This window comes from Bradysia coprophila (genome assembly GCF_014529535.1).
Source record: "Bradysia coprophila strain Holo2 chromosome X unlocalized genomic scaffold, BU_Bcop_v1 contig_12, whole genome shotgun sequence".
In the NCBI taxonomy this organism is placed as follows: domain Eukaryota; kingdom Metazoa; phylum Arthropoda; class Insecta; order Diptera; family Sciaridae; genus Bradysia; species Bradysia coprophila.
The window spans coordinates 7,418,592-7,435,174 of NW_023503293.1; the positions used below are offsets into that span (position 1 = coordinate 7,418,592).

General features: G+C 33.6%; 1 protein-coding gene across 2 annotated transcripts in view; it reads right to left on the minus strand.

The window, feature by feature from the left end:
* Positions 1-16,583, minus strand: part of LOC119067417 (histone deacetylase 4) — an 81,406-nt gene extending 64,823 nt beyond the window's left edge. For both annotated transcript variants that reach the window (XM_037170380.1, XM_037170379.1), the window contains exons 1-2: positions 16,245-16,583; positions 12,073-12,134 (exon numbers count right to left, since the gene is read on the minus strand). In XM_037170380.1, coding sequence (XP_037026275.1) covers positions 12,073-12,103 — 31 coding nt within the window. In that variant the 5' untranslated portion in view covers positions 12,104-12,134; positions 16,245-16,583. The remainder of the gene's footprint in view (positions 1-12,072; positions 12,135-16,244) is intronic.

Here is a 16,583-nt window from a genome sequence, read left to right on the forward strand (position 1 = left end):
ATAAACTTTTGTTTGAACAAATGATCAGGAGACAATGATTTTCTGAAGAGGATGGAGATTGTAACTCGTCTAGAATTATACAAGACATAAGACCTGGTGTCTGTAAAAGTTGTTATCGATCAACGTCTCTTAGATACTGTTTAAGGCTAATTAACACGCTAAGTACAACGATCAGGTTCTTTGATGCACGGCTAAAGTACAGTGACTACATGAGAATTTTGTAAATACTAACTACAGTAAAGCTTCTTCAACCTAAGTGGCAGTGAGGAAGATGAGCCAAACTTGTTTTCGTTTCATAATTTGCTTGAAATGGATTAAGTGGGTGGAAATACTGGTGGAAAACCCAAGAATATCCTGCACCTCGGCCGCCAATATGGGCATGTTGTGCGCTTGAAATAGGTTCATAGAGAATATCCATAAAACATCGCAATTATGAAATGTGGACAGTCATTTATGGATGAATGTGGGAAATATTGTTCCGAATAAAAAGAAAAATTGAAAAGTTTTAATCGTTTCGATTTGTAATCCGAAAGTTTTAAAGAAGTTTTGAGGTATTCCGTAATTGTATTTGCTTGAGATAGGGACTGGCTCGAAGAGCCTATCGATTCCCCATTAGCATAAACGAAATTAGATTTTTGTTTGTGTTCCAAATATAGAACATAAGAATGAAGAACGGTCTTGTAAGTACGTAAAATATACACAAAATTTACAGAAATATCTGTCTCAATTCTTGCGTATAGCACGTATTGCATAACGCGAAATTATTAGATTTTTAGAGAAAAAAATATTATTTTCGTATCTACGAATTTTATCTATCGAAATGATGTTATTTATACTTTATTTCATTGATGAATCAATATCCCGAGAACGACTTGAGCAAGCTACATGCTTAAACAGATCATAGTCATACTACACGTGCTCCAACACGTTTTTCGCCACATTTAAGAAATGTCTAGAAACTCGTGCTCCAGCTGAATAATGCTTTCTTTGATCTAATCATATATGTTTACCCTCCTATGTATTGTCTATGCAAAATCTTTATTTATCATTCATACGAACTTTTCCGTCAATGAGGGAGGAATGAACATGAAAATATTCGTATAGTTTTTCCAGATGATTCACTTTCTTTGGACGTTATGCAAATGGGTGTAGTGAATGACTCAACATTGATTTTATATACATAAATTGAGTCCAACGGAGATGATAAATGGACAACAACTTATTTGAACTCCATTTCGAACAGGGTTATATTATGTAGCGGTGTGATAGCACAGTTTTAATTGATGTCGACGAGGAAGGCTTTTTTTGGAAAATTGATTTTCTAAAGGTTGGCTTTGGCATATTATTGCAGATTTTAATTCCAAAAATTACGAAAAAGATCAGAAAAAATTATTTAACAAATTTTTGGACGTTTTTCCTCAGTTTTTAAGAATATTCTGGATTTCAATTCTGAACAATCGGCGAAGAAAACTTAAAATTCTAATTATGTAGCGTAAAAGTTTTTTTTCTCACGCAAATATGTGCAGACAACTGACACATTTTGATTCTTCGATCAAATCGATGCTTAGCTAAATTTGTAGCCTATATTTGCGTGTCGTGTATTTCATTTCTGATGATTGTAGCAATTCATAGAAATGGAAGATTCGTTGCTATAACACAAAACGATTTAGAAAGACTACAAGCTAAGCAGAACCAGCTGTGGCACTTCTTCCTATTGAAGCAGCTTTAAAGTCGTATAATTTGAGGTCTAACATTACTGGGCAAATTCCTTCAGAAGAAATTCCTTCTTTTTTAAGAAATCATAATTCGTACGACTCACACGCAGGTAGGTAGGTAGGTTAATAAAAAAAACACTTGACCATTGTGTGTCATAATTCCTGGTTTGCAATGCGGAAATTCGCTTAAAAAAACCCGCATTTTAAGATTTATTATTACAGCGTCGTGTAAACAAAATGCTTAATTTATCTGGCATATTGGTAGTTACTCGTCAGTCGTCAGAGTGGTATTAACCTGTCACACACGTATATTCAGTTGTTATCAATAACGACGACAAAAATAATGACAACCTCTGGACCTTTATATAGTAAAATACAAGTTAAAAAAATTAAGTACAAGATTTGAAATCAACTGATTGAAAATACTTTGATCGATGGAAGTAATAGACCCGATAATATATTTTACGTGTTACGGCATGTTTAATTTTCATTTACATTGCTTTATCACGTAAAGCATTGTACTTACGAGGTTCCAAGTTGTTATTTGACCCCACTTATCAAATATACAACTTGGAACCTCGGAAGTAATATTCTAATAATACTGGTCATATGCTTGCAGTCTGTAACAGGTTAAAGAAAAAAAAAAAAAATCGATATCATAAGTGAGTTGTACGGGTCTAGTCAATTTTGCAGGCATTCTCGGATTCTCGCCATATTATGGTTTGAATGAGCATTTATTGCCAAGTTTTTTAACGTTGCGATTTGGCAACGGACTAAATGCAACACTAGAACTCACCCACAGCGCAAGGCTATTAGACTAAAACAGAAGATAAGTTCACAAACAAAGCCAACGCTTTTCCCTTTCCCAGGGCTCACGTTTAGTGAATGAATTGAGTTCCAGTGTTGCATTTAGTCCGTTGCCAATTCGCAACGTTAAAAACTTGGCAATAAATGCCCATTCAAATGAAAAAATTTAAATCTTCAAGAATGGCGGCCATAAGTAGTGTATACATTGAAATGTCCAGCAACTGACTCTTCATTTTAATTGTGTCTCTGATTTATGTCAGGACAAATCTACTGTAACTTCTTGCCAAATGGACGTTCTTAAATAGAACCATACAGCACCTAATCGAAATTGAACTGAAAGTTAAGTTTTGTTTTGACATTAAACAGAAGTTTTGATCTGTTTAGTTTGGTTTATGAGTGAAAAAAAACAATCAGATTATTGATTTGAATGAACACTGAACAGTGAGCACCCTTTACAGCCGAAACAATTTACATGACTCCACAGAATTTATTTACCGACTCCCACCCGATAATTTACAATGTGCTGAAGTGTGAATGAATGTTTGTTACAAGGTACACGTACCGAATACTGTAAACAACAATTATATTTGCATTTAGAAATAGATTTCCATTACAATTATAAAAATTGGACGAGCAGAAAAAAAGCAACACAGAGAATTTTACAGTTTCTACATTCGAATTAATCAATTCAATTTACATGCAGCGCCCACTTAGCAACTTTTGCGGAATAGTCCATTCAAGGCGAATTGTTGTTTACATTTGTTATTAAATTGATGCTAATTTCTCTGAAAATCTAATAACGACTAAATATTAAGAAAAAATATTTCATCGGAATCGAAACTCTGCATCGTATGTACAATCTGAATGTCTTGTTCTAGATGACTTAAGAAAAGTTTAACAGTTTCCAGACAATATACAAGTGAAATAAGTCGTAATATGTAGACCAAACTCACATGTTACCATTATCATCAATATCGGTTGGGTCAAGTTCTGTTAAGTTGTTACAGACGGCAAGCATTTGACCAGTATTATTATCGGTTATATTACTTCCATCTTCAAAGTATCTTTAATGTGTAGGCATCCTGTACGTTGTATTTACATTGTCTGCGATGAGAATGTAAATGAAACTTACATGTTAGGTTTTTCGATGATTTACATGCTATGCGCGATCATTTACATGCACTGGTCGGAAATTTTTCGATGATTTTGTTTATATTTTCACTTCTCACAAACCACGATATAAATTGGAATTTACACAGGCAAAACTATTTTTTGCAAAATCAAAAAAATTTCACTGAAACTGAGAATGACAACAATAAAGAAGTCAAATAAGTATCGCCGAAATGGCAGGCACGACCGATGCCTACTAAATGAAAATAAAATTTTAGTTCAAAATGGTTAGAAGTGGAAAGGTTCCGAAATGCTGTTTTATGCAAAATTGTTTCGTAGTTTTCATCTTAGACAATGTAAATACAACGCACAGGATGCCTACACATTAAAGAACAGTACAGAAGAGCCTATGTGAATGAGTAATACATGTGTGCGAAATTAGGCGGTTCGCCTTCGGCTCACACGCCACAAACATCGCACACATGTATTACTCATTTACATAGGCTCTGCTGTAATCTACTATTAATCAATTGATTTCGAATCTTGTACTTCAATTTTTTTAACATGCATTTTACTACACAAAGAACCATATTACACAGAGTTTGACACTATTTTTATCGTCGCTATCGATAAAAGAACATAGCTAACGCCGACCCGTACGAAACACCTATTCGTATCAAAAGCCTTTAATGAAACTCTTTATTTTTCTTACTTCATACTCTTCTCTACTGCAAAGCTCTTCGCCCTTTAAAATCACTTACATTATCCGCTCTTTGCCTTGTTATCATATATAAATAAATTGCCGGAGGCAATATAGACACGAGTCGGTCATCCGATTTCTATAAACTTTTTTTTTGTCCATCGGTATTGTAAATATCTTTCATTTGATGCAGCAGCTCGGGAGGGATCGATCCAAAATCAACCATCTTCGAACTTTTGACATTATTAAACGGGGAAAAGAAGAATTTTCAAAATCGGATGTGTTTTACCCAAGTTATCGTGCAGACAAACAGACTGACATTTTTTTTCTCGCTGATTTGGCATCTCTGGACAACCACAATCGGTTTCCCCTTACTCAGGGAGTCCAATTCGACGCGTTACAAACGTATGCGTAAACCTATAAGACTCCAGTACTTCGTACGGGTCTAATGAATAGCTGTAGATGCGAGGTTAAATTGCCAGCGCCTCATGCGACGTATACAAGAATTGAATAACTGCCCGATCAGCACTAAAAACTTCGAAAATACATCACTTTCTCGACTCAGTGGTGTTCAGTCCATGCAAGTGCCTTTGTTAGTAACGGCGATATTCAGATTCAGAACTCTACACATTCTCTGAGCAGATAAGAAGATGTAAAAATATGATCTTGCTTGAGGATTTAAGTCGAGTGTATGGCTAGTTTTAGTAGAAATAATTATTTGTTTACCGATAGAGGAAAGTAAAAAATTCAAAAAGAGTGAAGCGAGGGTATGTGAATCGGTCGAGTTGGAATCTCACATTTTCTTGCAGAGATGACCACATCGTTTTTCATATGTGCGAGGTGTCATTAATCGTTCTTCTCCACGAAACGAAAACATCAGTTTGTTACACGATTTTTCAAAAAGAAAACAAAGGTAGGAAATTTCTGTTTTCGCCACTGTCAAAAAAGAGGGAAGAAAACTGATATTTCTCTCCCAAACTGCCATTGTATAAAGCGTAAACAAAACGTAATTTTGTCATGTGTTACTTTTGATTAATCTTATTTTCACTACTCATAAGGCCATGTGAGGATTGCGTTTTGTTGACGTTTCATTTGATCATAATTCAGTCGAGAAAATATCTACTTCTCATCACTTCCTCCCCTGTAAAAAAAAGAAGTTTTCTAATTTTTTTGTTGGTTTTCAAAAAACTTATACTGAATTCATGTTTTGAAGGAAAAAGCTTGGGGAAAATTACTATTGAATCAAAAAATGTCGTTTTTACCTCCCACAATTGATTATTGCAATTAGGGCCTGATTCACAGGTTCTATAGTTCTGGCACTTGCAGGGAACAATAGAAAAAAAATTCTTGGAAATAGACCCTGCATCCAATAATCTACTTGATTGACGCAAATATTTAAACTAAATTAAATCTCAAAAGAGAAAAAAAATTAGATCAAACACTTTGCAAACTCAAATCATAGATTACTTGGAAAAACCTTCAATGTCTCGTCTCCCACAGTCAAAGCAGATAGTAATACCGTAAAGAAAACAACATTGCAGACAAGGTTAACAAGGACATGTGTCACTGTGTATTCGTAAAAGAATATTTGATAAAACACTAAGCCGATTTCAATGAAAAATGAAAACATTCGATGGGGAAAAAAATTGTCCTTTAGATGTTTACGTGGATCATGGAATGAATGCGGGTGAAAGTCGATTTCGGAGTGAGGGTGTACGTAAAGCCCAGACGGTTATAAAAAATAAATTTTCATTTCAAAGGAACGAACTGCAAAGGATTGCTCAAATGTTACCTAGAGACATTGAAACTAGCCGGGAAATTCAAATCAGAGAGCTAGTTGTCGTCATTTTCACCAGGGACATCGATAGATGAAAAACAAATTGAAAACAATGTGTCTGCATCTCAAGCAAAAAGCGGTAAAATTTGCAGCGGCAGCAAATGTACAATACACATTCGTCTGCACACGACCTTGGTACAAGTTGATGACAAAAATAAACCATTGTAATGAATGGCATAAAAAAAGGGAAATTCCAATTCATCGTAATATGAATGTCAGATTAATAACAACGTGAAGTGGATGTATCGTAGCTCTCGATGTCGTCGAGGACGTAATTTTCGAGGGTTCTTAAACTCTGAAGAATTGCGATTCCTCTCGAGTATTTCAATTCTAAAGGAGCTACTCTCATAACTACTCTCATAACTATTGAAAAGAGGTGTTTCTCGAGGAAACCTAAGTGACCTGACCAGACTCGCCAGCGTTTCCATTATTTAACTCCCGCACATTGAAACATCATTTTTACGGTATCGAAAAGTCTTCACGAGTTTTTTTTTTCAATTGTATTTTCAGTGTCACATTAATATCAATGATTATAAGCTCTTTAGGATTCGTAGCATTTCACGAAATTCATGGCATGAATCGTAACTCTTTGTTATCTTGAAAATTTTTACCAGTCGTACTATGACTCGTAACTTTGCACAGTTTATTTATACTCGAAAACACATAGGTGTTATAGTAATATATGTTAATAATCGCTTGACTATTCAATTTAAGAAAAAATTTTGTTTTGTTAATTTCGACAAATCGAACTTGTTATTGGAAAAATCTCTCCAGATATTTTCTTTGTACTCCACCAATTCCTTCATAACACATTTTCCATCTCACACACAACAACAAAAAAAAACTTTCATATTTTGTGCATATTGATACAATCACATAAAGACTTGTTTGCTTTACATGTCTCTATATATATACGTGTATCATACCAATGATAAATAACTTCAACAAAATTCACGTCCATCGATTCGATGGTATTTTTAGAATCGTACACAATTTTCTTTTTTGGGTGAGAATGTTCTCAAGGTCTTCGCCTATCGTCTACCCGTTCCCTAATCAGGGTTATATTGCTTTTACTTCCTTTACTATATAAGTTCGTTATGTACAGTTCGTTCTTCTTTTCCATTTTTTTTGTTGTAATACGACCGCGTTAGGAGTATTGTCATGTTATATGAAAAGCACCGATGGATATTTTATGCTGTATGCTGGGGAAAGTGTATATTATACAATAATATTACATTTATATGTATCCTTTGATTGTACATAGAGCCGGAGAGTGTAGCGTGTTGTACATGGTGTACACAATTTATATTTTAACATGAAAAATATTCACGTTATTATGAAAGGAAAGTATAAGTGTAATAGACAACCGCTTTATTCACGACAAATACAATTTATGACACGACCAGAAAATATTGGACGTATTCCATTTGGTATGTGAATGTACAGCAAAATTTTTGGGGATATGTGTAATGTACGTACGAAACGTGAGTTTCCAACACAAAAACATTCTCTACAGTCCTTTGGCATGTAATGATAAATGAAGGAAATTGATTCGATTCGTGTGAATCACAGTCAAAACCCAAAGTTTCAAGATGTTCTTGTGATCCACCATGGACTTATTTAGTTTAAAATGAAAAGAAAAAATCTTATTACATTCAACGACACACGATACTAACACTAAAAGGACAACAAAATCATGGAAGTACAGTAGCAAACGACAGCACAATAAATATTTGATGCTCTCATTTGTCTCTCTCAAATATATAATAGAGAGGATTGATTGCCGTTTTGTGAATGTTTAATAGACAATTTGCGCAAATGAACGTATAACGTATACGTCGACTTATAAATCTGAACTTATTAGTTATGAGTGTTGGAGTTATAAGTTATAAGTCAGATGGTTATAAGTCGACTACATACACCGTGCAATTTATAAGGTCATAAGTCTATCCGTCAAAACTTTTAAAGTCAGAGGTTTATGCGTCATACGGCGACATAATTTTTTTGTGATTTAAAAAACGAATTCAATAGACAGTCTGCGCAAATGACGCAAATGACGTAAGTAAACTTATATGCTGGAAACTATAAGTAAACTTTCCTTATAATTTCAAATTTATAAGTTGACTTTTAAATAATACGTCGTTTGCGCAAACTGTCTAATGACTTACTAGAAAACGAAGCAATTTGAGTCTACTTATATGTAATATGTAATAACTATGATATACACGCGCCAGGTAATGATTCATAGAAATATTCGTTGCTTTATTACGTTTAAAAAGTTGACATAGTAATTTCGCTCCGATCAAAGGTGTACACTTTAAGACTGGTTATAACCTAACATATATTGCCTTGGTACACTTAGATTGGATATCAAACGGAAAAGTTAGTTTATTTAGTTTATTTATTTATTTATGTCATAATATGAGTAAGGACTGTGAGCCTTTTAAAGTACATATTACAGTAGGATGTCAATCAACGCAAGATTAAAAGAAAAGTCATATTCTGACAACAAACTTAAAAGACAACAATAGACTATGCCAATCATATTTAACCAATGATGCCATTTTAAAGGTCATCAATAGTGGTGACTTTATAACTATTTTATTTCACCGGAATCATGCACACATTCAAATAAAAGCATTTCCGCCAAAAAAATCATTTTTTAAATTAACGGACAAAAAATTTCAGTTTTGTGGTGTCACTTACGACTATCTTCACAACAGACATGTCAAGAATTTTGTTTATCTGAATGGCAACATATTTTTGCATGTTTTCTTCACATTTTACCGACTGAATTAGCACGAAACGTTTTGCAGGGAATTTCTAGGCACATAAACTTAAGGAATTGAACACTGAATTGCATAATCGACACCAAATTGCTTTAAAAAATGAGATTTTCACAACACCCACAATGTTTGACCAAATTAATTCGTCTTTAAAATTATTTCGGAAAATTTGTCCTACATTCTGTTTAAAACAATAGAAAAAGCACACTCGGAACTATTTTCTGGACGAAATTTAAACTGAATCACTAAGTTTTACGCGAAATACTACAAATTTTCGACACAAACTTGTTTGAGATTAATAAACTGTGGCGATTTGACATTTCATCAAAACAAAATTCAGTGAATCAGTCAAAACTGGGTGAACTGAGTGAACAATACTGCTGTAATTGTAAAGTGGCAAACTTAAGACCTTATGTGGAATTTGGGTGGAAAATGGCGCAAATCACATATTTCAGGAATTTATAAAGTGGAAAATCTTTCCGGTTTCAAGTTTTTTCGTCAAAAGACGAGACACGGGTATCTTTATTTTCAATTTCTAGCTACTTTATGCAAAAAAAATTGAGAAAAAAAGTCATTTTGGCATAGTCTATAGTACATTACTATGCAAGGGAAGTAAAGTGATATCTCGTATCCAGATGAGAAAAAGTATCCGAGGGCGGTAGCCCGAGGTACTTTTATTCATCATGATACGAGATATCACTTTATTTCCCGTGTATAGTATAACGTTTTACTATGCAAGTGATGTAAAAGCTATTGCCTATACATGTAATAGCCTTATTACATGCACCAGCATAGTAAAAGATTAAAAATGGAAAGAATTTACTGGAAATAATTTATGATTATATGCCATCGCTATGAATAGTGTTCTCGAATTCTATGACTTTTTTTTAAATCTACCTTTGAAATATTGCCATGAATCTGATCATCAAATTTATTGGTTAAATTTTTTATTGTTTAATCAGGCGAGGCGGAAGCAATGCCATCTAATATCATTTTTCTGTATTATAGAGTATTTCTACGAATATTTCTAGGAATCATTACCTGGCGCGTGTATATCATACATTAAATATAGACTCGAATCGCTTCGTTTTCTTATATGTCATTGAATTGGTAATAGTATATTACTTCCGAGGTTCCAAGTTGTGTATTTGATAAGTGGGGTGTTACAGCCCGACCCGACCACTGTTCAAATAACAACTTGGAACCTTGTCAGTACAATGCTTTTCGTGATTAGGCAATGTAAATGAAAATGAAACATGAACTTATGAACTTATCACTTAAAGACGTATGACATGTAAACCTATGACTTTAAAAGTTTTGACGTAGAAACTTATAAATTTCACTTTATAACGTATAAAGTTAAAGGTCATTTGCGCAAACTGTATATTATCCGTTTCCCGGTTTTACCAGTTTGTGACATCCTAATTTTCACTTCGATTTCATTTTCTTCGATTTGCACTTCCCGATATTTTTTTACATTTATTTTGTTATATCCTCACCGATTCCTATTATACCAGAACATCCTTGAATTTAAATATAGTCCAGAATGGTGTTTATTACATTGGAAAGGCGCTTATGGGGTATGAGGTTGACAGTAACCTGAATTGGAGATATTGAGAAAGACAATTTCTACGAAAATATCAAGATGTTATAAGGATATCAAACACACTTTCCACATATATGCTGCCAAATATACTGCATACCTTGTCAGTAGATAATAACAAGGAAAACATTTTCCCATATTTTCTTAAATTTTCCCATATTTTTTCAATAATTTGGGAAAATTGAAGCTTGAAAATGTAAGAAAATTCAAGAAAATGTGTGTGTATTCCCGAAAATAGTCCCTGCACAATAACGAAGCATGCTACATTAAGGAGGTACATGTAGATAGGGAGCAGGCTGTGTAACGATGAAGTCATACATTTTTCACTGCAGAATTTTTGTCACAAAATTTTACTTTCAACATTTGAAACGCATTGATTTTGGTGCTTTTGTCTGAATAAAAATCGTCGGACACAATTAACGCCTTCGCATGAAATTAATTTCCACTTGAAACTCTGTTCACCTACACACAAATTGCTTGGTATATTGGATGGAGGTATCATAATGAACACGCTACCAATATTGAAATTAATCCGTGGAAATACACCCAAAATCTTGCCTATCTCCAACAAAAAATTACATTCATCAACAGAATCATCGCTTAATTCAATGAATTCACCTAATTCCAATTTACTTGACTCAAAGGGTTTTCATAAACAGCTTCCCAGATTCATTCGTCAAATTAAGTCTATTCAAACCACTTCATCGTGTCGAACATTCTGAATTTTTGAATGAATTTGTTCTAGACATGATAAATATAACAAAAGTAAAATTTGTCTAACTACAATCGGTAAACACATTTCTTACCCTCTTTGATCTTAATCTGAAAATGTATAATAAATCGAATACGAATCAAAAAACAATTGCGAAACTACGCAACAGCATTTCGTATTTACATTGTGTTATAGGTCGCACCATTTAAAGTAAACGAACCTACAAAACAAACCGTCGGAATTCACAAAGGTAAATATTAAACGACCACAAAACTCTTACACCGAACATATCGAGAAACGATTAAATTTATTCGGCACATACGTTCTATTACTACCACCACAATCGCAAATTACAACTGATTCAAAACCACAAAATAAAAATCAATTCCGTTTGCAAAATAATAAATAAGCAGCAAAAGAAACAACATTGTACTTGACCGTGAAAAAAGTCCTGGTGATAAACTCTACACACTGTCGACGGTTTTTCTACACGCTCGAAACTATTCGCAAACACCACAACCAAGAAAAGATATAATAGTAAACATGCCATTAGAAAAACCCAATAAATGTGAAGAAAGAAAATCAATATACCAAAAAAAAAAATGGAAAATATAATTTCGATGATTTCATATTCAAAACGATGGTAGTGGTGGTTGTGCTGCCATAGATATGGTCTTATAAATTCTACTGTCGTCGTCGTGATTATTTTATTATAAAATTCAGATTTTCAAATTATTTTGATTTGATGATTTGATTTTAAAATCGAGTCAACAAAATCGATGCGATTTATTTTTGCACTTACCGTGAGGTGGGCGCCTTTCCGGACTCGCCATATTTGTTTTTCTTTCATGAAGTTATTATCAACTGAAAATAATTTGAACTAGTTAGGAATTTGAACAAAAGACTTTAATAGTAGATTACGTCCTTGTTTGGAACTTGCCGAGTGTGCAAGTTGCAGCCCGAGTCGAAGGCAAGGAATGCAATCACACAAGGCAAAATATAAAGTTCCAAACAATTATTATTTAAATAAGTTATTTTCCTTTCTCAGCTCTGGTAAAATGAGATTAAACGGTCATACATGTCAATGAAGTAATGGCTCATTTTCCTGGGGTGCAGCGAGTAAAATATATTTCGATTTCGGTTTTAAAAATATATCTGAGAAAACTAAGTATAGGAATAGAGCATTAGTCTTGATTTCCACTTCCGAAAAAAGCACTCCGTTTACACATTAAACAATATAAAAAAATATGGTTTAGCTAAACGGAGTTTTTTTTGTCAGTGGAAATCAAGCCTTAGTCATCAAATTCAAAGAAAAAGACTTGAGATTTGAGAAAGTATTGGAAGTACTGACACATGAGGAGGTTTGTATTCTGAAAGACTTGATATAGCAAAGTTTGATGTAAAAACAATTTACAATTTACTTTTTGTGTACAAATTCTAATGCTTGATTTCCACTCACCAAAAAAGTACTCCGTGTGAGAGACAAAATTGAATTTTTGTTTTGTTTACTTGACAGCTTGCTCTCTCACACCACTCTCACGGAGTACTTTTTGTTGAGTGAAAACCATACATTAGTAGCCGTTGACTTCTATATTCCATACACCATATCTTTCTTGTAGATAAATTTCTTATTTTCTATATTGACGAAAGAGTTGAAAGAGTCTCACCTATGGCAGATTCACCGATAAAAAAAATCGTCAACATACGTCCAGTATGTATGAAATAGATGGCACACAGCTTTATTTCTGCCTTACTTCGGATATGTATATTCCAAGTTGGAATTTCCAACGTCTGACATGTCCCACATATAAAATCATACATACTGCTCGTGACTATACGCATCACTCGTATGTTTATACGTCGAACATGTACGATATACTTGTCTTACGTTGGAATGTACATATCCAAAGTAGGACAGAAATGAAGCTCTCTGCCAGCCATTTCGTACATACTTCCGAAAAAATTTTATCGGTGTAGCTGTAGCGACCGATGCACAAAAAAAAACAGCCGTGTCAGATAATATGAATTACACGGAAGAGACAAAGTTACCTGCTAGAGGTAAGATTTTCACCTCTTCATCAGTAAATTTTTGCATCGATTTATAATTTCAAATGAAATCACAATCTCTCCAATCTCAACGAAATTGTCTGAGTCAATTGTGTAATCGTATGTAAAAATCGTTAAACATGTGTAGTGTTATTTCAACTGTGGGGGTAAGGGATGAACGGTAAACGGTTTACCGTAAAATGGGAACTCATCTAATTGGCATGGCACAAATCGATTATGAAAAATAGCAACGGAAACAAGTATCACTAATGAATAACACTGGTGCTGGGAAGGGGTAGTAATTATGTGAAAGTAGAATGGATGAGGAAGTTTTTAAATTCAGAGTTTTTTTTTTCTCGATAACACCTGTTACGCAAACACAATTTGATGTTTTGTCTAGAAATTGCGAATCGTGGATTTAAACGACACTTGTCCCATTTCAACGTTGTAACGTTTTCATATCTGATTTTGATGTATAATGATGAATTGCATTCGATTTCAAGTCAAGTTCAGTGACTACAAACTAGGTTAAACGAAAATTATTACGAAAGGGAAAGGGCATATACGATACGATGGTCGGAAACTTTGTTTTCGATGAATTTTGCTCTGTTTTTCGTACAATGCCCGAAGGGACTTTTTGATTTTTGTGTGTTAGATGGCTAATAAATTACAAATTTTCTTCGTAAAACGTCAACGGGCTTCTTCGAGTCAGTCTGGCCTTGTTTTTCTTAAGTATTCTGACGTGGTTTCAACCGATAAAATGTAGATTAGCGGGTTTAATTTACGTATACTTCGCAAAATAGCATTATTCAGAGTCAGTAAACAGAAATTTCTGACCGCCACATGGAATCTCATTCAGATTACTGATTATGTTAGGTATGTACCAGTTCAAGAATGTCTATGTTATGAGAGACGTTTTCGAAACTTACTTAGACATCAGTATACCAATTAGGTTCGAAACACGATTCTCAGTTCGAATTTGGATTTTCGACTGTGGAAAAAAGATTGATCAACGATGAAATTTCGTAAATTCATTGAAGTAAAGTGAAAACGTTCCAAAGTCATAATTTGATTAGTGTCGCGCCACAACAATTAATTTAGCTTTACAGCCACAGGTGGTCTTTTTCTAATTTCTAAATATGTCAGTCTTGCGAGTCTCACCTCGTTAGATTTTATGTTTTTCACACATCTATTCTGCTTTGTAGAGATCACCCCATCCAAACTGTTTTGATTTTATTCCGGAAGACATCTTCGGACATTTTTACAGTGAACGACATCTCAAATGTCTCACTGTCATTTTTTTCAGATAATGTCATTGTGAATTTGCAATGACACAATAAAATTCTCAGAAAAATTTGACAGTGAGACATTTGAGATGTCGTTCACTGTATTACCTGGGGTATGACACTTTGAACACAATTTTTTGGTAGACCGACTACCTACCTGATTCTAATTCTTTTTGTAAAAAAAAAACTTTGGAACGAGCAGAACAATTCGTATGATCTGGAATTTTGATTACCTTCCGCAAACCCAGTCCAATAAATCGACAGACATTTTAAATGCAAATGTAACCGATTTCTGGGAAAAAATTGGAAATTTCGGATCATCAGAACTGTTCTATTCGTTTCAAAGATTTTTTTAAAATAAAATCAGAGATAAATTAATTTAATTAAACAAGTTCAGGCATTTAACAAGTGCCCGTGGGCTGGTAATCGGTCAAATGAGTTGGTAATTTACGTGGTTACAGTGTCTTCAAATGAAATTAAACCAAACAAAAAACCAAAATCTGCGTTTCACTGGCTTTTGTGTAAGTTCGTTCAAAGTGTACGTTACATTATTCGCAAATCGGTCCTTCGAGCTTAGAGTATTCGTATACACAACGCTGCACAAAGTATACACTAATTATACTCTCACTCTCTATCTCTATCTCTACCTCTCTCTGTGTAACGTTGTTCTTATTTTGAAAAAAAAAAAAATATAAAACATTCTAGCTACACGTTACAGCCTCTTACGTTTTTCATGTACAAGTTTCAGGCGCATGGAATATGTACATTCAAACGTGCAACAGCTTACAAAACCATATGAATAAATACTTTCAAACAGCAAAATTTGCTCTTGTGCAAAATATATAAATGCGTGTCCCCGAAAACAGTGAACAAACTAGATTTTACTTGTAGATCATCTGAATAATAATGAAATAAAATGTGAAACATTCTCTCTATCACATTAAGTTGTTGTTCTTGTTGTTTTCTTATTGGAAAAAGAGGTTCAACGAATTGCGAAAAGAAGAAGAAATATTTCAGATAAAAAAATCACATTGGTCCACATTCGTAAATATTAATTCGTCAAGTCGTAAAATTGGAATGCTTTTTCATTAAAAAATTTTCAGCGAATTGGGACCATTCCACAGGGGTGTAACTTAGAACAATTTTTATTGTCGCTGGCTTAGAACATTTTTGATTTTTGTACCAGCCCTGTTGAATGTCGTTCAAAAACATCGAATCGTTTTTTAATTTTCTGAATGTTTATAGTTTTCGGCAACAACGACTTTCTGTTATAGTAACTTTTAATTGTCTTCGGCAATTGCCTAAAATCGATGGTATTTTACGACAATTTTTATGGTAAAGTGACACTTTCCTATCAAATAAATCTCGTAAATATTTACTGTCTGCGAATTTTTTTGACGATTTTTTGCAATTGCCAGAATTTGTTTTATTTTACAGGGAATCGTTTTCGAATTTTCTGAATGTTATTTAGGTTTCGACAATAACGTTTTCTGTTGCGATTCTTTTCGGCAGGCAACGTTGATATAAATTCATCCAGCGAGTGGTGAATATTATTCACTTTTATACTTTTAAGTTCCTATTGCCTTGGACGTTAAATTTGTCTTCCCTTAATTTCAGTAAAATGTTTATGTTCAACACTTACAGCAAAGTTATTGATGTCACAAATGATTGCTGTTTTAATATCACAATAAAAAACCTGCAACAATTAGATCGCTTGTCTTCTTTTTTTTTGTGTGGAAAGAAAAATAAAAATAAAAATCTGTCACAGATCCCAACACACTACACAACACAATATTACACGAAATTCGGATAACTTGATTAACAGCATCGACGGTTGAACATTTTGTAATCCGACTTTTCTAATTCTAATTAACTCGATTGATGAGAAAACTATTAAAATTTTTGAAATAATTCAATTTTCTTAGAAATATATATAGATGGAATCAAATAACCAAGACTAATGCAAAAATATTTTCAAGTT